Here is a 20,953-nt window from a genome sequence, read left to right as displayed (position 1 = left end):
TTCTTTGGAAGGAACCTGGGTATCTCATTTCCACTAACAGAGAGAACTGGCCCTCCCCTGGATGATGAACTCATATGCAATTCTGCACAGTGCAGCTTCACCTTTAAGTCAGGAATATTGAACTTGGAAGTCACAGCAAGATTATTGTTCTTTGAAGTTGCCGCATGCAATTTCTCCCATGTTTGCTGACAGGTTTTCTCCCCAGGAGCAGATATAAGCCAGAACTCAGTCATGTTTGTTACTGGGTATTTCCTCAAAAATCAAGAGAGATTCTGAAATGTAAAACAAAACAAAAGAAATACATTTAAAATCATTTGTTTCTAAAGTCTTTCAGAGTCATAGGAGACATTATAACATATAACCTGTTTCAAAACTAATCTAATAATGGCATATGATCTCCAGCAAAGTGAAATTTACCTACCTCAAAGTAAATCTATATAAATGGTGAAAAAAATGATTTATTTATGATATCAGGAAAGTGAGGTGATAAAAACCTAGTATGTGAAGTACCTACTTTTTTTCATTATAAAACATTCTTAATGGGAGTTAGTCAAGAAGTGAGATTACCCAAAATACCAGCCACCAATAGTTTCCTTCAACCAAAAAGGTGGAGAGTTACAAATTTATAGGTTTATCTTAAACTTTTTTTTTTTTTTTTTTTTTTTTGAGACAGTGTCTCACTCTGTCGTCCAGGCTGGAGTGCAGTGGCACAATCTCGGCTCACTGCAACCTCCGCCTCCCAGGTTCAAGCGATTTTTGTGCCTCAGTCTCCTGAGTAGCTGGGATTACAGCCATGCACCACCACGCTCAGTTAATTTTTGTATTTTTAGTAGAGACAGGTTTTTGTCATGTTGGCCAGGCCGGTCTTAAACTCCTGGCCTCAAGTGATCCACCGCACCCAACCTATCTCAAACTTTTAAAGCTTACAACCAAAAATAGGAAATTTAAAAAAAAAAAAAAAAAAGCATAACTTTTATCTTGAAGAAAGAATTTAATTGAATCAATGCATTTATAAACAGTAGTCACCAGATAAATTTGTCACATTGGCTTAGCAAATCCTACAAGGCTAGTAAATTTGGTGGTTAATTCTAATCCATAGTCAATCTAGAGAAATCTCAAATCTTTGATGCATACACTTAGTTGCCATTGAACATTTACAAATTTGAAAAAAAAAACAAAAAACAAAAAACAAATAAAACTTGCCAATCTGCTCGGCTATTTTAAAATACAGGGAGTTGGGAGGGTGGCGTTAATGTAACATTTTTGGATCTGAGAGGCAGGCTGCAGATCTCCCTTTCCAAAGAGTCCCATTAAGATTCACTTAACCCTCTCTACAATCTCTTTTCCTCCTCCTCCTCCTTCCCCTTCCCACGCACACGGAAGGGTGAAAAAACTACAGAGATAAAACTATTCAGAATCTAGGTAGGTAAAGCACATAAACACAAGTGATAAAAATCAAAGTATTTTGGTACCATTATTCCCATTTTAATGTGCCTTCATGAGAACCAACATAAGCTTTCTGCTAACACTGCTTATTTAATCTCTCCTGAAACTAATATTTAATGTCTCTAAATTGAACATAACTATCTTACGAAGCTGTCCTGACAACAAAATCAGATAATTAAGGTGAAAAAAGTTTGTAAATGTAACTTTCCTTTAAAATGTAAAGTATTATAGTTAATCATAATGGACTTTCATAATTACAGTAGTTCGTTTTAATTAAAGTACCTATGATTAGGTAATCAATGCTACCTACCCATTACAATACCTTTGAAAGTGAACTTAACATAGATGTCATCCTATATACTTGTTAATTTTTCTAACTACTGTTTAGAGAGGATCTACCATATAAAAAGTACTGCTCTAAATGCATTATTAGCTCAATTCATCTTCCCAACACCTCTATGAGGTAAATATCATGCTTCCCATTTACAGGTAAGAAATGGAGGTTAAACCCGGTACAGATGCAGACGGTGGTATCAAATGAATATGTTAAGAAACCATATTCTAGAAAAAAAAAATTTTAAAAGAAACTGTACTGTACGCGGACTTTTCTGACATTACTGATGGAGTTAAACCTTTATCAGCTCTACCTACACCTTCTCAAATGAAAGAGCTACACTTTCCCAAATGGCCAAGAAGTTAAACACAAGCTTTTTAGTGACAGCCAGTCTGGTCAGAGAACAGCACAGCTGAACTGGCCATCCAAGGATGGAAGCTACTCGTGAGCCCCACGCTCTAATGAGACCATCCAAAGATCGGTTTTGATTTCAAAACAGAAGCAAAAGCAAAATCTTCATTAGCCTACCTGAGAAACTTCAAATACTGAACTTGAAGGCTATTATACTACCATACTCTTTTCCAACCTGATTTTTTCGTTCAACCTATTTTTAGAATTATCCAGTGACCATTAATTTTAATTGATATACAATATTCTATTATATGAGTAAACTAAAATTTATTATCTGCTTCTTCCTGGAATGACTATTCAATTGTTTTTACTTTTTTGCTATTATAAACAATTCTGCTGTGAACAATGTGTACATGTCTCTATCTATGAAAGATTTTCTCTGGGATAAAAGTAAAATAGCTGAGTTATAGGATATGTCTTCAAAGATAGTGGCGACATGTCTTTCCATGCTTCTATGCAGTGTGACTCTGCCACTCCTTCCATCAAAAGGTGGAGCTGGTGACTTGGTTTGACCAACAAAACACATGGAAGCCACACTATGCAAGTTCAGGGCTCAGACCTCAAGAGGTCTTGTGTCTTGGACCACTGCCCTCAGACTACCACATAAGGAAGCCAGTTTAGCCTATTGCAAGTGATAAGGCTACATGTAGAGAACCAACAATCAGCATGAACCACCAGACATGTGACTGAGGCCATTATGAGCCCTCCAGCCCAGCCAATCTCCCAGCTGAATGCAGCTGCATCAATGAGTCCAGGTAAAACAAACAGAGGGACTACCCCAGCAACCCACAAAATTAGGAGAAATAAGAAATCACTGTTTTAAGCCAATAAGTTTTGGGGTTGTTTGTTGTGCAGCATGAGACAACTGACACACACCACTGCCAACTCTTCTGGTATTGCCAAACTGTTCTCCAAAGCCTCTATCAACTTAAGTTCCTACCAGCAGAGTAAGTTTCTATTTCTACAACTGAAAAACACACAATAGTATATATTGTTCAGAGTTATATACACTTACTGAAAATACTAAAATATGCATAGGAGAAAGGAGCTTTAGTTTTGTGTGTAAGATTTCATTTAAAAAATTGAGCAAATATAGCAAAATGTTAATACTTGCTAATCTGCATGGATGTCATTAATTGCAATATTAAAATTTTTCTGTATATCTGAAATACTTCAAAACTAAATATTTGTACAATTGTTACAAGAATGTATTTAATTTACAAGTTAAAACATAACACTGCAGAGCAAATTTATTAAAAATAAAATTTTAGTGAACTTTAAAAGGGGATATTCAGAGAATAATCTAGATACCAAATTAATCCTCAAAGTACAACCTTTTTGTTTTACACCTAGTAGAAATGCTTACTAGTCTGTTTATATCTTCTTATGACCAAGTATAATACATTGCAGACAATGCTTTTAGAGTTTAGGATTTGTTTTAAAAGTATTTTTGGATCCTGAGACAGGAGGATCACTTGACCTCAGGAGTTCAAGATCAGCCTGGTCAACATAGCGAGGCCCTGTCTCTATTTTTTTTTTAAATTATTTTTATTTTTAAAAAATCAATTTAAAAACGTATTTGGGGGTCAATATGTTCGACAATCTAACTGCATAATGTTGCAAGGCTCAGGCTATACCTATACTAACTCCAGAACCTATCTCAAGAAGTTGCTTTTAAAAATAAATTCCTGCTGAAATCTCGTGGACCTATCTCCTGCCCTCTTGTCATCCTGTCCCTGTTCTTCGCAACACCTGGATCACCTCACCACCTATCTCTGGTTTCTTCCAGTTAATACTCTTGCATTTACCGAATCTAGCTTTTTTAGCACAAACTATCTTGAACTTGAACATTTTCAGTTATTAGAAAATCTAATAGCAGCTTTAAACCTCTTTTAGTAATCCAGATCTTCTAAGTGATCGTGGTTTCTGGAAAATTGAGATTTTGTTATAATAATTTTATGCAAGTGGTTTTCTGTTAGTATATTTAATGATAAATTTTTGTATCTCCTCTCCTCCCAAAATGGCAGGTAGTAAAGTCAACCGTTAAATTCTTCCTGATGATAGTGCTAAATTATCTAAACTGCTGCTTCCTCAAAGATTGTAATAATATGAGCTATTACAGTAGATGTCACTATCATACTACTTAGAGTTCCAGAAAATCTTTCCTTCTAACAGGCTTTCAAAGGATTTCAAGGAATAGGAAAGAGGACCTCATTTCTCATCTATGAATAATACCTGCCCTATCTACTTCACTGAGCTTTTATTAGGATCAAAGGAAATAATGTCATGATAAATTCTGAACAAAACTATAGTCTAAAAATATTATAGAAGTTCTCTAATTTAGCTTTTAAAAAATTCTATTTTTTGTAGAGATGGAGTCTTGATATGTTGCTCAGGTTGGTCTCAAACTTCCAGCCTCAAGCAATCCTCCTGCCTTAGCCTCCCAAAGTGCTGAGATTACACGTGTGCGCCACTGTGCTCATAATTCTAGCTTTTAAGTGAGACCTCCCTAGAGCCTAGGTGTTAGAAGATGAGGAAGAAAGGAAGGAAAAGGTGCCTTCTAAGTCTGATGCCGTGCTTTTCACTTCTCATACATCACTTTATTCCATTATCACTACAACCCATGAGATAGGCAGTAATACACAGAGAGGTCAGTAGTTTACCCAAGGTTTCAAGACTGGCAGATGGGGTTCAAATTCAGTTGTGTTTGACTCTACAGGCCATGTTCTCTCTATTGTGTCACACTAGGAGAAAAGAACGTTCTGTGGTCTGGTGCGCCTGGGCTGTCCTCTTTGAAGAGCGATCCACATGTAAGCTTCAATAACACCTTCACCCTATGTTTGGTTCCAGGCTCAGAGCAGCCTGTTGGTACGGTGAATTCTGATAAAGGGATCCAAGCTTCCTTTACTTGTTCCCTTCATCCTGGATCATCACAATTTCTAAAGCAGCATTGCCCAGCATCCAAAACTATCCTACCTCCTAGAAGGAACAATGATTCCTCCAAACAAAAGGACACACACACACAAAATTCAAGATTCAAAGTATACTTTGAGACTAGAGATCAGATACTAGAGATTCGATGGACCTGCCAGATCATGGAGGAAGGAACACAAACTTTGGAGTCCTGCAACAGTTAAAACTCTGACTCTACCCCCTTACTAGTTTCCTCATCTGTGAAGTGGAAATATGACACCTCTCTTCACCCAGCTGTCGGAAAGTATGAATAAAATAATGTACCTAGACCTTCCCCTTTCCATGCTGCCGCACTTTCTGGGGGTGACTGTATTTGCTGCTGCCCCACCTCATCCTACCTCCCAAGACTCTCCCCCATATCCCAGATGGGAAATATCCTTTGCTTACTCATACTTTATAAATGCCCCTACTACGCACTCATCATATTCTCCCTCATTTTTATAACATATTTTCCTCTCCACCTTACTGAGAAATCCTGAAGAGCCAGAATCATATCTTCTTCTCTGTGAAACCCTGAGAGCCAGAATACACTAAATTCCTGGCAATAGCAGGGACTTAATAAATGCCTGTTGAATTAATAAATAAAATTCAAATTCAAATATAACAATGATGGAACCAAACAAAAAGTCTGATCAGAGATAAAACAAAGGCAAAAATATTCACATGTTTTTTAAATGTGTTTTTTAGTCTTCCAGAAAATCCTTATTTTACAGTAAAAATTAAAAATTGGTAGAGCTGCAGGTTCCTAAGTAAGCTTTTGTCTTTTATGTCAAGGGTGAATAAAGTCAAAGATACAAAAAAGAGGGTTTGATAAAGAACCTATCTGTACTTCAGGCAAAGCCATGGCCTCAGTTCTTCTACCTCTCATCAAAGCAAACTAACTCTCAGTGAAGAGCCTAATAGGAAAGACAAGCTACTTAAGTACCTAAGGAGGAAGGTAAGAACTTCCTATGACAGTAACATCGTAAGTATTTTGCAAAATCTGTTTTTTCCATTTTTAAACGATGTCCACTGTCAACTTGTCACACAAGTCAGGTAAAAAAATTTCTCCTTGAGGCCAGGCACAGTGGCTCACGCCTGTAATTCCAGCACTTTGGGAGGCTGAGGCAGGCAAATCACCTGAGATCAAGAGTTCAAGACCTGTCTGCCCAACATGGCAAAACCACGTCTTCACTAAAAATACAAAAAAATTAGCCAGGCATGGTGGCATGCGCCTGTAATCCCAGGTACTCAGGAGGCTGAGGCAAGAGAATCACTTGAACCCGGGAGGCAGAGGTTGCAGTGAGCCGAGATGGAGCCACTGCACTCCAGCCTGGGTGACAGACTGAGACTCCGTCTCAAAAAAAAAAAAAAAAAAAAAAAAAAAAAAATTATCCTTGAAATTTAAGAACAATTTAAGTTTAGTTTCAAACAAAAATTATCTTTGCAGATGAGTATGTATGTTTTTATTCATCGGAAAATGGGATCCATGTTGCTAAACATATTTCCCTTTTTCTCTCAGCTGCAAGGAAACAAATTGTAAAAATTGGTGGCCATTTGTCATCAACTCACCAAGAACCTGACACCACCTCCTTCACTGCTCGTTTTTATTTATAATTATTTCCCTTTATTTTATCTTGAATACAAAGGAAGTCTGGCCTAAATGTAGCAAATCATATGCTAAACAGAGGCGATGACGATCAAAAAGGCACCCTAATTAAATGGTAGTTTCTCAAGGCTCAGATCCAGGTCTATGTCCCTGTGTGTGTGTGTGTGTGTGTGTGTGTGTATGTGTATGTGTGAATGTGTGTATAGCACGTTTCTTAATGATCTCCTCTACACTTGAGGCAATTCTAGTCTAGATGCTGGACACTTTCTGAAATGTATGTCTCCAGCCCAGAGCCCTCTGCAGCATCTAGAGTTGTACCCAACCAGTATCCACATCTGACTACAAGACATTTTCCACTTGGATGTCTCAAAAGCAGCTAAAACCCAACACTTCTAGTCAAACTTATGATCTCTTCCCCAATATGCAGTCCTACTCCAGCGTTCCCTGAGTTAGCACAGGTGTACCCCTGCAATATTAGACAATTAGAACTGTCAAATGTTCATAGCAGCCAACACTTACTGGGCACTTCCTATCTACTAGCACCAGTCAAAACACTTCACATGTATGAACTCATTTAGTAGTTAGAGAAACCCCAGTAGAGGGGTAGTAGTTACAAAGAAACTGGGGCACATAAAGGATCTTATATATTATAAAAGATACATTATGTAGTATGTGTCTCATCATAGATCATATGAGAACATATATGCTAAGGATGAATGTATTATATGCTCTCATAGCACCTTCTTTGCAGTATTTCCCTGGGGGTTGGGGGGGGGCACTTTTTACTAATATCTGTCTTTCAAATAAACTGCCCAGGAGGGTAAGTGGAAATCATGATAGTTTTTGCTCATCATTTTATCCTCAGTACTTGGCATAGAGACCAGCATGGTAGAATCTCAGAAAATATTTGCTGAATATTCTTCAATAAAAACTACTGTGAGGATTAAATGAGATAACATCAAGCACCTGGATTATAGTTGGTTAGCTTCCCTCACTTCCACTGTTTTCTATAAAATCAACTTCATTAAAATATAATGTATATAGAATTAAATGCACCCATAATAAGAGTTTGATGAGTTTTTGACAAATGTATACACCTGTGTGAGCACTGTCAAAACCAATACTAAGGACACTTCCATCATCCCCAAACCTTCCCTCACACTCAGTCCAGTCAATCCCTACCTCACTGCCAAACCTGGGCAAATGCTGGTCTGCTTTCTGTCACTATAGATTAGTTTTGCCTGATCTAGAATTTCCTTGTAAATGGAAGCATGCATTAGATACTCTTTTGTATCTGGCTTTTGCTCAGCAAGTCTTTGGTATCTGTCCATGTTGTGTGTATTAGTAGTTCAATCTGTTTTATTACTTAGTATTCTATCGTATACATCTACTATAGTCTGTTCATACATTCACCAGTTGATGAACATTTGGATTGTTACTACTGGTTTGGGACCACTAAGAACAGAGATTCTATGAACATTCCTCTACAAAGCTCTCTGTGAAGATATATTTTTATCTTGGATAAAAAGTTCTAAAAGTAGAATTTATAAGTTGAATGATTAATGTATATTTAATTTTATAGGAAATTGGCCAGGCATGGTGGCTCACACCCATAATCCCAACACTTTGGGAAGCTGAGGCAGGTGGATCACTTGAGGCCAGGAGTTCGAGACCAGTCTAGCCAACATGCTGAAACCCCGTCTCTACTAAAATTACAAAAATTAGCCAGGTGTGGTGGTGCAGGCCTGTAATCTCAGCTACATAGGAGGCTGAGGCACAAGAATTGCTTGAACCCAAAAGGTGGAGGTTGCAGTGAGCCATGCCACTGCACTCCAGCCTGGGCGGCAGAGTGAGGAAAGAAAGAAAGAAAAGAAAAAGAAAAAAAAAAAAAGTAAGGGGAGGTGAACGGAGGGGAGGGGAGAGGAGACTGCCAAACTGTTTTTCAAAGCAGATATATAACATTTTATATTCCCAACAGCAAGGTACTCAGGCTCCAGACGCTCCACCAACACTCAGTGTTCTTCGTCTTTTCATTTTTAGCCATTCCAGTGGGTTGCAGGGTTATGTTGCATTTTCATGATGCATTTCTAATCAGACTAATGAAGTTCAGGGGCTCTTCATGTTATTTGCCATTTGTATATTTTCTATTCAAGTCTTTTGCCCAGTTTTTAGAATACCGGATTCACTTATTGAGTTCCACAAAATTTTTATATGATCTTGACACAACTTCCTTGTGAAATATACATACTGACATATTTTCTCTCAGTCTGTGGCTTGACTTTTCTTAATGATGCTTTTGAATAGAAGTTTGCAATTCTGCCAATGTCCGATTTATCAGTTTATTTTTGTTTGTTTGTTTCATAATATATGCTTTCTGTAGCATGTGAAAAATCTGCCTACCCCAAGGTCACAAGTATTTACTCTGCTTGGAGTTTGTTGAGTTTCTTGGATCCATTCATAGTTTTCATCAAATTTGAAATGTTTTCAGCCATTATTTTTTCTCAAATGTTTTTGCCTTCACTTCCTTCTTTTAACATACAAGATCACATGTATGTTAAATTACTTGATACTGCTCCACAGGTCACTGAGCTTTCATTCATTTTTCTCAGTTGTTTTTCTCACTGTGTTTTATTTTGGATAGTGATATAGTTTGGATGTCTGTCCTCCCGAGATCTCATGTTGAATAAATACCCCATTGTTGGAGCTGGGGCCTGGTGGCTGTCTGGGTCATTGGGACAGATCCCTCATAAATGGCTTGGTGCTCTCCCTGGAGTAATAAGCTACCTTGAAATCTTATTGTTAAAAACAGGATGCCCTCCCCATAGTAAGAAGTTGTCATGAGATCTGACTGTTACCTTCTCCCTAACTCTTGCTCCTTCTCTCAACCAAGTGACACTCCTGCTCCCCTTCCCCTCTGCCATGACTCAAGAGCTTTCTGAAGCCTCAACAGAGGCTGAGATCTGGATGCCATGCTTGCACAGCCTAGAGAATTGTGAGCCAAAGAAACCTCTTTATAAATTATCCAGTCTCACAGATTCCTTTATGGCAACAAATACGACTAACAGTCTCTTGCTGTATCTTCTAGTTTGCTGACCTTTTCTTTGGAGTATCTTATCTGTTATTCTTCTCACCAGTGAATATTTCACTTCTTATGTATTTTTTTGCTTTAAGTTCCATTTTTAAAATATCTTCCATTTCTTTCCTCATTATGTTTATGTTTTCTGTTAAAACACTGAGCATATTTGTAAAAATGTTGCACTGTTTATCACTGGACTTTGCTGTCTTCCTTTTAAGAGTGTTGTACTTTGTTCTGGTGGGCAGGTAAGTTAGCAGAGGATCAGCTTGATCCGCCCAAGGCTTGTTTTCAAACATTGTTAGGACAGATCTAAGGCCTTACTCTAGGGCTAACTTAGTCTCTAATACTGAGGTCTGACCTTTTGGGGATTCTATTGAATGTCCCAGGTATTCAGTAAGGTCTCTCCCCCATATGTGGTCAGAATTCAAATGCCTCCCAGCACCATAAGCTCTGTCAATTCTTTAAAGCTCTTTGGTCATTCGTTGTTAGCGCTCCTGCAGAGATCCCCCTGTAAGTTTCTGGTGTTTATTTCTCTTCCTAGCTCCCTCTCTTTGTCAATCCCACCTGCGAATTTCAGCCAGATAAACCCTCCCCAAGTCCAGTCTCCTCGACTCAGCAAGACCAAGACGCTCTGCATGGGTGTCCGCTTCCTAAAACATGGTGCAGAGAGTATCCACAGGAAAAAGCAGGAGGAATTACTCATTTCCTTTTTCTCAGCTCCCATACTGCCTATTGTCTGATGTCTGGAAACAGTTTTTTAATATATCTTGTCCAGATTTGTAATTGTTTATGGTGGGAAAGCAAATATGGTACCAGTTACTCCACTGCAGACAAAAACTGAAGTCTCATCTAGTTTTGTTGTACGTATTATTCACAAGTGTTCAGTTTTGCTAATTGTTCTGTTTGTTTCTATGCAGGGATTCAGCCACAACTTCCCAGCCTCTCTCAGCCCCATGTCTTAACATTTACCAGAAAACAAGATTGACAACAATAAAAGGCAAAAATTTACCAAATCTAGGCTCAAAGACTGGTGTACTACTGTGTTTGTGAAAAATGGAACACAATGAACATGTATTGCTTTTGTACTAACAAGGAAAATGTTCATTTTTGTTTAAAAAGAAAAACAGCTGCAGCTTGAATAAATGTCTCCAACATTTACTTATGTGTCATTAATCTGCAGATGTAAGGCGTGTTATCTTGATGGGTAAAATATAAATTTATTTAAAAGCATTAATAGGCCAGGTGCAGTGGCTCACACCTTTAATCCCAGCACTTTGGGAGGCCAAGACAGGTGGATCACTTGAGCTCAGGAGTTCGAGACCAACTATGGCCAACATAGTAAAATCCTGTCTCTACTAAAAATACAAAAATTAGCTGGGCATGGTGGTGCACGCCTGTAGTCCCAGTTACTCAGGAGGCTGAGGTGGGAGAATCACTTGAACCCGGCAGGCAGAGGTGGCAGTGAGCCGAGATTGTGCCACTGTACTCCAGCCTGGTCGATAAAGCAAGACTCCATCTCAAAAAAAATTTTTTTTAAATAAAATAAAAGCATTAATATAGCTATAACAACTTGTCATCATTAATAAAATACCTAAGATATATCTTAAATACACTGCATCATCTATTTCTAAAATAATCTCAAATAATTGTATATTACACGAGAGCCCAAGAAAATTCTGCAGATGAGAAACAACAGATGGGCTGGGCTCAGTGGCTCACGCCTGTAATCCCAACACTTTGGGAGGCTGAGGTGGGTGGATCACCTGAGCACAGGAATTCAAGACCAGTCTGGGCAACAGGGTGAAATTCTCCATCTCTACTAAATACAAACACTAGCCAGATGTGGTGGCACACGTCTGTAATCTCAGCTACTTGGGAGACTGAGGCAGGAGAATCACTTGAACCCAGGAGGCGGAGGTTGCAGTGAGCCAAGATCACACCTCTGCACTCCAGCCTGGGTGACAGAGAGAGACTCTGTCTAAAAAAGAAAAAAAAAGAAACAAAAGATGGACAATTTCTGGAACACAATTGGGAAATATTTATCAAAACACACAAAATGTGCATATCCTTTGACCTAGCTATGCCAATCTTAAGAAAGGAAATAAGGATATGTATAGGTATAAACATTAAATTATAAAAAAAAAAAAACTGTTAACAATTACCTCTTCGGAGTGATTATGAACATTTGTTTTCATCCTTTCTGTATATTTCTTTTTCCTAATTCTTTAATAATAAATTATTACATGTAAACACACACACAAAAATGCCCCACCACATCTTTATTAGGGCAGTATCCTCATAATTGAAAACACTAAAAAGTTTAGAGACCATTAAATGGCATCATAACAAAGAGTCCTGGAGTCCATACAAAAGAGAAGGGCAAATGTGGTTAATTGCAGCTACCTCTGAAGATGTGATCAAAGTTGGTAAACAGTCCTTTTACCTCACTGGGAATCACAGCCAAAGGAAACCAAAACGTCAATTTCAGGAAGCACAATGTAATTGCCAGAGCACTGCACTGAGGATATGAAGACTCGAAATCTAATCCCAGTTCTGCATATAATTGTCTGCATAAATGTCTTCATTTGTAAAACGAGAGGATTGGATTGCAATATCCAGGATCCTCTTCTGCTCCTATACTCATTACCTGAACCTATACTAGGTGAGGCCCAAGATTCTTTTTTTCTATTTTAAGTCCCTCAGGTAATTCACCCAAATTTCAGAACCATTATAACAAAACAGGCATTTCTATGATTATACAGTATTATTTAATGTTACAAGAAATGGCAATACTCTTGAAGGCTATGGACAGAAGGCTGAACAACTCACAAAAACATACACCCCTAGTCCTGCTTCTTTCTTGGAAACAAAACTCAAATCTGCCAATCTTTACTGTCATCACTACTAGTGTCCCTGTCTGAGTTTTTCTGCCTTATCCTCGCATTCCTCCTGAGCTCTCTTAATCCATCTTGACCCCAGGTCTCCTTTCTCTTTCCTACTCTGCCTTTGCTTGTTTCGCACAAAACAAACTTCTCTCTTCCAGTTTAAGCCAACCCAAGCCTCCCTTAACAAAATGATTTTCCCAGCTAAGTCCATCCATGCACAAAACCTGTTACTGTAATTCCACTACTTCTCCCACATGTCTACTTACACTCATGTCATTAACAGCATCAGGCAGACATCTATTTTATATTTTGTCACACATCTCATCTGACTGTAACTGTTCTCAATTTAAGCTCTTATTCATCTCACAAAATATTTTGGGTGCTTAAGTTCCCAAAACTGTAGCAGGCTCTGAGAAACAAAACAAATAAAATGTAGAACCTGTCCTCATGGAGCTTACAACTGGGGGTGGGAGAGAGTGGCAGGTCTTATGAGTAGGCAGGTCTGTGTGTGTGCAGGGAGGGTGGGAGGAAGACTTCATACAGATGTCAAGACAGAAAAAAACACTGAAGATACAGGCAGGTAAAAGGGAAACACTAGTCAATTCTGTAGGCACTTCTATTTTGTCTGACTGCAGTAAGTGTGCTGCTTAAAAAAAAAAAAAAGTAACAATTATTTTTCAACATGGAAGGGAAAAAAGTGTGAGGAAAGGGGAAAGGGAAAAAACAAAAAACAAAAAAACCTGGATTCAAAGCTCTGGGACTGTTAATTTCATTTACTTTATCTCCCACTTCTGAGAGTTTGAAGGCTATGGATTATTTTCCTACCACAATTGATTTGCATACAAAGACAACAAAACAACAACGATTACAACACAAAAGGTGTGTGTGTGGTGGGGGGGGGTGGGGGGGGGGGGGGGGGTGGTTATAAACCTGAACAAGACAGCTGCTGGCACTGCTTCTGTGAATGGAAGGTATGGGATTGACCCAAGATAGGGGCAACTGCAGAAAACAGTACCGCACTCCACTAAGCGCTCCAACACTTAACTGATTTTAATGCTTTCAAGAAAACCAAACCGTGGTCTCTGAAATGCAATCACCTTTCACGGTAAATTAAATTTCACAATAAATTAAGCCTAAAAGGTAGTCTCCATGCAAAACAACTTCCTTTTCAATACTTGAAAATACCAAGTTTACTAAAGCAGCTTATTTTAAGAAGCATAAGAAGGCATACCTCAGCTATCAGTGAAGTATCATTTAGTCTTCTAAATGTGTACATCAACTTTTAACAGAACTGATCTATGCGAAACATTTACCACAATCCACTCAGGTAAAAAGTTGCCACATCCTACCCTAGAAATCACTAACACCATACAAATAAAAAGTAAAAATAACTATTTCCTCTTTGAATGTAAAAATTCTATCCTTCAAAACAGAAGCATCTTAACTGGGATTGTGGCAGGGGCTTGCACATAATACAATTTGTTTAAACATTTTCAGTAACTTTACCTTTCAAGGAATACTTCCACGATTCATATGAAATGAGATGTTTAAATTGTCAGAATATATGATGTAGTTTTTTTTTTTTGTTTTTTTTTTTTTGAGACAGAGTCTCACTCTTTGCCCAGGTTGGAGTGCCATCGGCGCCATCTCGGCTCACTGAAACTTCTGCCTCCTGGGTTTAAGCAATTCTCCTGCCTCAGCTTCCTGAGTAGCTGGGATTACAGGCACGAGCCACCATGCCCAGCTATTTTTTGTATTTTCAGTAGAGATGGAGTTTCACCATGTTGGCCAGGCTGCTCTTGAACTCCTGACCTCAAGGGATCTGCCCGCCTTTTCCCCACAAAGCACCGGGATTACAGGCGTGAACCACCACGCCCGGCCCCGCCGTTCTTAAATAAATCTTAAATATTCCATGCTTTGTTTTCAATGGAAACAACACTTATAAATGCTCTATAATCCTATTAAGTCTACCATAATTTATTGCCATAAGTATACTTAAATATGAAAGACAATTTAATCTTTATTAGATACATTTTATCAACAACTACAATTTTTTTTATTCCACATTTGCCTAGAAAGCAATATGTAAAAGCAAAGCCTTACTTTCACATAGATGCCTATCATAAAAACTGGAAACACATTGTGACATCGTGGAGTGGGGTTGGGGATGTAACACAGACACAATACAATGCTGGAAAAACTTCTAGTAACTTCTGGTAAAGCTGCTGAATTGGCAGACGTGGCCAGGAGGGCCCTGTCAAACACCCATTACTGCAAGTAATCACCAAAACCTTCTCAGCTTCTAGAGACTCCTCCTCTGCACAGGCAACTCAGCAGTGACCCAGAGGGCAAATAATTCCTTCCATGCCAGGGGATTCCCTGAATCTACACTTATGGCTCACAAAACATGACTTCCCTTTTCTTCAGGGCCGGTAATTTATAATAGTGACTGGACTACGGTACCACATTCTGCTAGAAGGTGTATCTCTAATACAATGTATTTTGGCATGAAATTCATCAACTTAAAGACTTTAAGATAAGTTAGTTTTCTCCAATTCATGACTCTAAGTAAGGTTGAGATTCTGTTTACAGGTAACACTGAATATGTACCATGTGCCGTGCCCAGTGATAAGCACTTCCATCTACTGAAGCAATTTTGTACTTAATTCCTTCAAAAGAGATGTTATCACCACCCCCACTTGCAAACGAGGGAACAGCTGGTGAAATTAGTTGCCCAAAGTCAGTGACTACATTTTATTGAGATTGAGGGGACTCTATTTGAGTTATTCATGCAGTTTTACGAAAGACAAGTGCCTCAAATAAATATTAGCATATAGTTTCAGTAATTTTACACTAAAGGAGTTACATTAAAACATCAAAAACTGGATTTTAAATTACTTGAATTCCATTATATGCAGTTTATTAAAATATTACTTTTAACCTCTGTATCCTCAACATCTTAATAGTTGCCCAACAAATAAACAATGACACCACATGCATGTTTTGCAACCAAATGGTGCCTCTCTCCTCTAGGAGGAGTTTGGAAATGTATGGGAGCATTTTGGGTTGTCCCAATGTGGAGATCGCTAATCAGCATTTAGTGGGAGGGGCGAAACAGACCTCCAAACTGCCAATAGCACCCACACAGAAACACTAAACTATGGGCTGATTCAAAAGGAAAACCTTTCATGGTAAAGTTAAACCACCTGTTAACATGCCTTAATTTATAACTTCTTATTCATTGATAGTCTGCTTAAAATACCTTAGAAGATACATTGATCCCTTTCTGTAAAACATCACTTACCTAGCATTTTCAAATACACACACATACTCACACAGACACACAAACCCCCACATTTTAGATATACAGTTAACACTTTCATCCCCTGATATAACCAAAGCACCTCTCCTCCACTGCCTACCTGGCTCATTTTTTTAACTCAATAAATGCATAGCACATTTGCACATGGTATAATGTTAGAAGTAGATGTACCGCTGGGAAAAAATTCTGTTTCAGCATCAAGAATATAGTTTGAAATGTCTAGTTCCAAGAATCACTCACGTCAATAGGAAATTTTAGATTGCCTTGGTTTATTGCCTAAGCTTCCCAAGGGCACTATGCTAATGTTTATACTCTGTCTTAAAAAATTGATGAAAAATGGAAATCTAACATGAATTAATTTATAAATAAAATGATATATAATTGCACATCCAAAAAGTGAAAAAGGTGTAACCTGTAGATAGATTTAAATATGTCCAAGAGCAAAATTGTAAGTAGGAGGTACTCAGTCAAAACTGTAGTACTCCTAAGCAGAATCAAGTTCAAAAGAAGACTTACTGCTTAGGGATGGGTGAACTACATGGAGACCTTTGGCAAAGGTTTACTTTGGCATTCCAGTTGGCCAATGGTATTATCTCATGAGTTGTGGAAATAATCACAAAATCAGATTTTTGAAGCCCTAAAGTTTAAGTTGCAAAAACTAATGTACATGAGGCTCCTAAGACCAATATACCAAAAAAATAAAAATGAGTATTTTGTGCCAAGTTTTAAAAGCTGAATTACACTATCTAGCTCTCAACATTTAGTTAGATCCTGAGTACTGTTTCTTTAGATTTTATCTAGTCCCTGCAAGGTATACCAAAAAAGAAAAAGATCCAGGACTTCTGAGACAGAACCCTGAGACTCACTCTTCAGCATAATTTGAGACTCACTTGTTGCCAAAGAACTGTGATTGACAACCGGAGCACTTTCAGTTCACCTTGTTGTTCATTGTCTCCTCCAGATGAACTGTAAATTGAACAGCTCTACCCAAGATTACAGATAAGACACGGCCCACCACTGCCAATTCCTTTGAAGCTGTTCTACCAGAAAAAGTTCATCAAAAGTGCTGAATCTTCAGGGAGAAGTTCGCCAAAAAAAAAAAAAATGCTGAATCAAAGACTACTGTGCACTTCAAAAAACTTGCCCTTTTCTCTAGATGTGACTGTGGTTTTAGTACTGTGTAGGTAATCAGCAGGAATACATCAGCAGTCAGAAACTGTGGCAGTTACTCCGGACTCAGCCAAATCACTTTACCTGTTTCTAGTTCCAGGTTCCCATCTATATAAAGAATAGCATTTTCATTCACTGTCTTTCAAAGAACTGTAAGAACAAAATAGACATGAAAGTGATCCCTCCCTGTAACTAACATATTTCAATAAAAGATATTCTGAAATAGACGACCTTACAAAAGGATAAATTTGAAAAGCCAAAACAAATTTTTGCAAAAGAGCCTCCGCTACGTACTTCAGGACTGCCTCGAGGGTAGTTACAACTACCCTGTGAAGGGTGTAGATAGAATCTAATCATTCTTTCCCTTCCCCAACTCCTGAACCCCCTAAAAGTGAGTACAGTTAAACGTTCTCCTAAGTCCTCAGTGGAGAGAGAAGGTATCCTGCCTTCAAATCCTTCAGTGGATGACAACAATGTTTCCCTGAGCGGGTCTCCCCTCATTCCCTTTTGCTACCCTCCATTATTCCCAAAAAAAAGCCACAACCTGTCTCAATCCACTGCCTGTAATCTTCACTGGCTTCCCTCTGTTTTTAGAATAAAAGCTCTGCTTGGCCTGACCCCAGCTTTCTCCACCTGCCTCTCTCCCTCCCCGTGTCAGCCACGCTAGCCTTTCAAAAACGCTGAAAAGCTTTTTTCCTCTTCACATTTCAGGGCCTTGACATACGCTGTTGCTTCAGCCTGAAACGTTCCTTTTTCGTTTTTCACAGACAGGGTCTAGCTCTGTTTCCCAGGAGGGAGTGCAGTGGCATGATCATAGCTCACTGCAGCCTCGAACTACTGGGCTCAAATGATCCTCTTGCCTCAGCCTTCCTAGCAGCTAGGACTACAGGCACGCACCACTCCCAGCTAGTTATTTTTTTATTTTTTGTAGAGACGGGGGTCTCACTATGTTGCCCAGGCTGTTCCTGAACTCCTGGCCTCAAGCAATCCTCCCGCCTCAGCCTCCCAAAATGTTGGGATTACAGTCATGAGCCACTCTGACAGGCCTGGAATGTTCTTTTCATTTACACCTTCACATTCCTTTTTCAGTCTCTTTTCAGATCTCAGGTCAAAAGTCATACCCTCTCAGAGGGAGAGGGTATGAAGAAAACAAACAAAATTGTTTTAATTTTTAAAAAGTCATATTCTTAGCAATGCCTTTTTTAAATCTTCCATAATACACATGCCCCAGTACACTCTTTCATACCACCGTTATTCCTTCAAAGCACATTTCACGCTTGATTTTTAAAATCCATCCCCTATGCTTGCCTGTAAGCTCTATAAAGACAATTTTCTAAACCCTACCATCAGCACTGTACCTGCATATAGCATGTATTCAATACACATTATTTGCATGAATAAGTAAATGACTACCATTCAAAAGTCCTCATTACCTGACTCCCAACTTTCTTTCCCACTTCTCCACAGTGCAATCCACTACAAAAGCTAGACTTCTGACTCCCCAAGAAGCATTCCCTATCCCAGTCTTCAGGCTTTCAAATACTGTGGCTTTCCCCGTCTGTAAAATTACTCCCATTTCTCTCAACCTGTTCAAATCCTAAGGGCTTGCCAAGACTCAAGTTTTCTTTCCTCCAGAATATTTTCCCATAGTGCCAGTTTACACGTGTCGTTGCTCCACACTTTCTAAGCACTTCGCATTCTCTTTTTGGTAATTATATATAAACTGCATCGTATTTTAACGTGTCCTGTGTGTAACTTTTCTCTCCAACATTAGTGTGAACTCCTAAGGATAGACTGTTTACATCCCACCGCTCCATTCCCAGAGCGGTGCTAAGTACTGGGCTCTCACTGAAGCATGTGATTTTTCCCTAACATATCAGAATTTTCCCCTGAAAAGAGTACTAGCTTCCCCCACACTCCTGTTTCTCAAGTGCTTCAATATGCCTTACGTGACTCTCACCAAGTTCTCTTCTAGGGTTTTGTTTTGGTTTTTTGCCTACCCTCCCCCATTCTACTAAAAAATAGTTGGGTTCTCTGGATTCCTCTTCTTTCCCATTCCTAGGGGGACCTTGTGTACTCTGTGAGGGCTCCCTGCCTGCAGTGAGGGGCTACTAGGCCTTTAAACTGTCATCCACCACCCCCGACCCCCTGACACCCGCGAACTCCCCCCCACACACACCCAGTGAAGGCACTTGAGCTAGCTGTGACCTCACACACACCACTCCATAGCCTCACCTGGACCTCTCTGTCACTTCATCCCCCTCAATCAGGCGGCGTGCATTCCTACCCAAGAAGAAAGGTGCCAAATCGCTGTATCTCTCCTTTTCAGCCTGTCATTAACTACCCACGAGAGCTTTCTCTTTTTCCCTCCTTCTCTTCCTTAGAGACGGAACCTAGGCCCCAGACGGTGAATTGGCGCCGAGAAAGCAGACACAGCCACCCAGCCAGCTCCAGCTCCAACGCCACGGTCTCTGCCCCCGCACCCACCCCCGTCCTTCCCAGACGGCGATCGCAGCGCAAGCTTCGGCCTGACCAGGACTCCCCATCCGGGGAGAGCCATCGCTCACTGACCCAGGAAGGTGTCAAACGAGGAAGTGACAGCAGTAACAGGTACGGAGGCGGGCGGCCTGGCGGACGCTATCGGCTCAGCGCTCCATCCCCTCCCGACCTAAGCTCCGGCCTCAAGGCTTCCTCTACCCCAGCGCCCACAGAACAAGTCACGTGCCAGCCCAGCAGTCAGCTGACCGCGCGCGCGCCGCTCCGCCTACGCGGGCGCCATTGCGCAGCCGCAGCCGCTGCCTCCCTCGGGTCTTGGGAGAGGGGCGGGACTAGGAGGCTATAGGGCGGCAAGGGGACCCCAGCGTTGGGGCTGGTTGCGGTTGTTCCAGGATGGGTGGGGTTTTCCGCTTCTTCCAGTGTCGCAGGCGGCGTTTTGTCCGCCGCCTGTAAACGTCACCGCCACCATGCCTAACGGCACTCCACTTCAGGTTTCTGCGGGTCAGAAATTGTCTCCAGCCCCCTAAAAGGGCTTCTCCACTTGGGGTTTTCTTCGTCAGCCTGGTTTTCTACCTAATATCCTGGCTAGTGGTTCATTTCAGCAGATTCACATTTTCCTTGAAGTCCACTTAGACTTAATTTCATAAATGGTCTATGGAGCATTTATTGTGCGCCAAGCACTGCGCTGGTTCTTAGGATTGTCCACTGGGAAGAATCACTCCTTGCCACGAAAGTGCCTCATAAATAGTTGAAACCATGTTAGATAGTGGGAAACCAAAGAAGGTTTTAAAACAGAGGCGTAGACAGGGGAAATCATGTCCTTTGGAGAAAAATAGGTATCAAGCTCCCCGGAACCCTGCATATTTCATTAGCTTTGGAAGATAGATAGTAATGTGGTAATTTAGAACACAGTTTTAGAAGCAGTAGAAATTTTGAGATTTTCTAATTTAATCCTTTTAGATCTACAGATGAGGAAAGTGAAGAATCAGAGGGCACGGTGTTGTTTAGCACAAGGGAATAGACACCAGGTGTTGAATCCAGGCTCTCCTACTTACTAGTTGTGTGACCTTACACCTCTGAACTTCAGCCTATTCACCTGCAAAGTGGTGGTAATAATAAATACCTTACAGAGGTATTGTAAGGATTAAATGAAGCATGCGGTTAGCACAATGCCTGGTACCTAGGAAACAACCAGTAAATGGTCGTCAATATTACTATATATTATAGGACCCAGGTTTTCTGACCTATCTTA

At 39.8% G+C, this 20,953-nt stretch overlaps 1 protein-coding gene across 4 annotated transcripts in view; it reads right to left on the bottom strand.

Annotated features, from left to right (window-relative positions):
• ATP6V1C1 (ATPase H+ transporting V1 subunit C1) overlaps nucleotides 1–19,983 on the bottom strand; it is a 53,256-nt gene extending 33,273 nt beyond the window's left edge. Inside the window, exons 1-2 of one of the 4 annotated variants that reach the window (XM_025393796.1) lie at nucleotides 19,777–19,983; nucleotides 102–272 (exon numbers count right to left, since the gene is read on the bottom strand). In XM_025393796.1, coding sequence (XP_025249581.1) covers nucleotides 102–233 — 132 coding nt within the window. In that variant the 5' untranslated portion in view covers nucleotides 234–272; nucleotides 19,777–19,983. The remainder of the gene's footprint in view (nucleotides 1–101; nucleotides 273–19,776) is intronic. The other 3 variants (XM_025393797.1, XM_025393799.1, XM_025393798.1) reach the window with 3 other exon arrangements.
• Nucleotides 19,984–20,953: the final 970 nt, after the last annotated feature.

Source organism: Theropithecus gelada, chromosome 8, assembly GCF_003255815.1.
Source record: "Theropithecus gelada isolate Dixy chromosome 8, Tgel_1.0, whole genome shotgun sequence".
NCBI lineage: Eukaryota > Metazoa > Chordata > Mammalia > Primates > Cercopithecidae > Theropithecus > Theropithecus gelada.
Note: the sequence above shows the minus strand (reverse complement) of the source record. Positions and strands in the feature narration are given on the sequence as shown.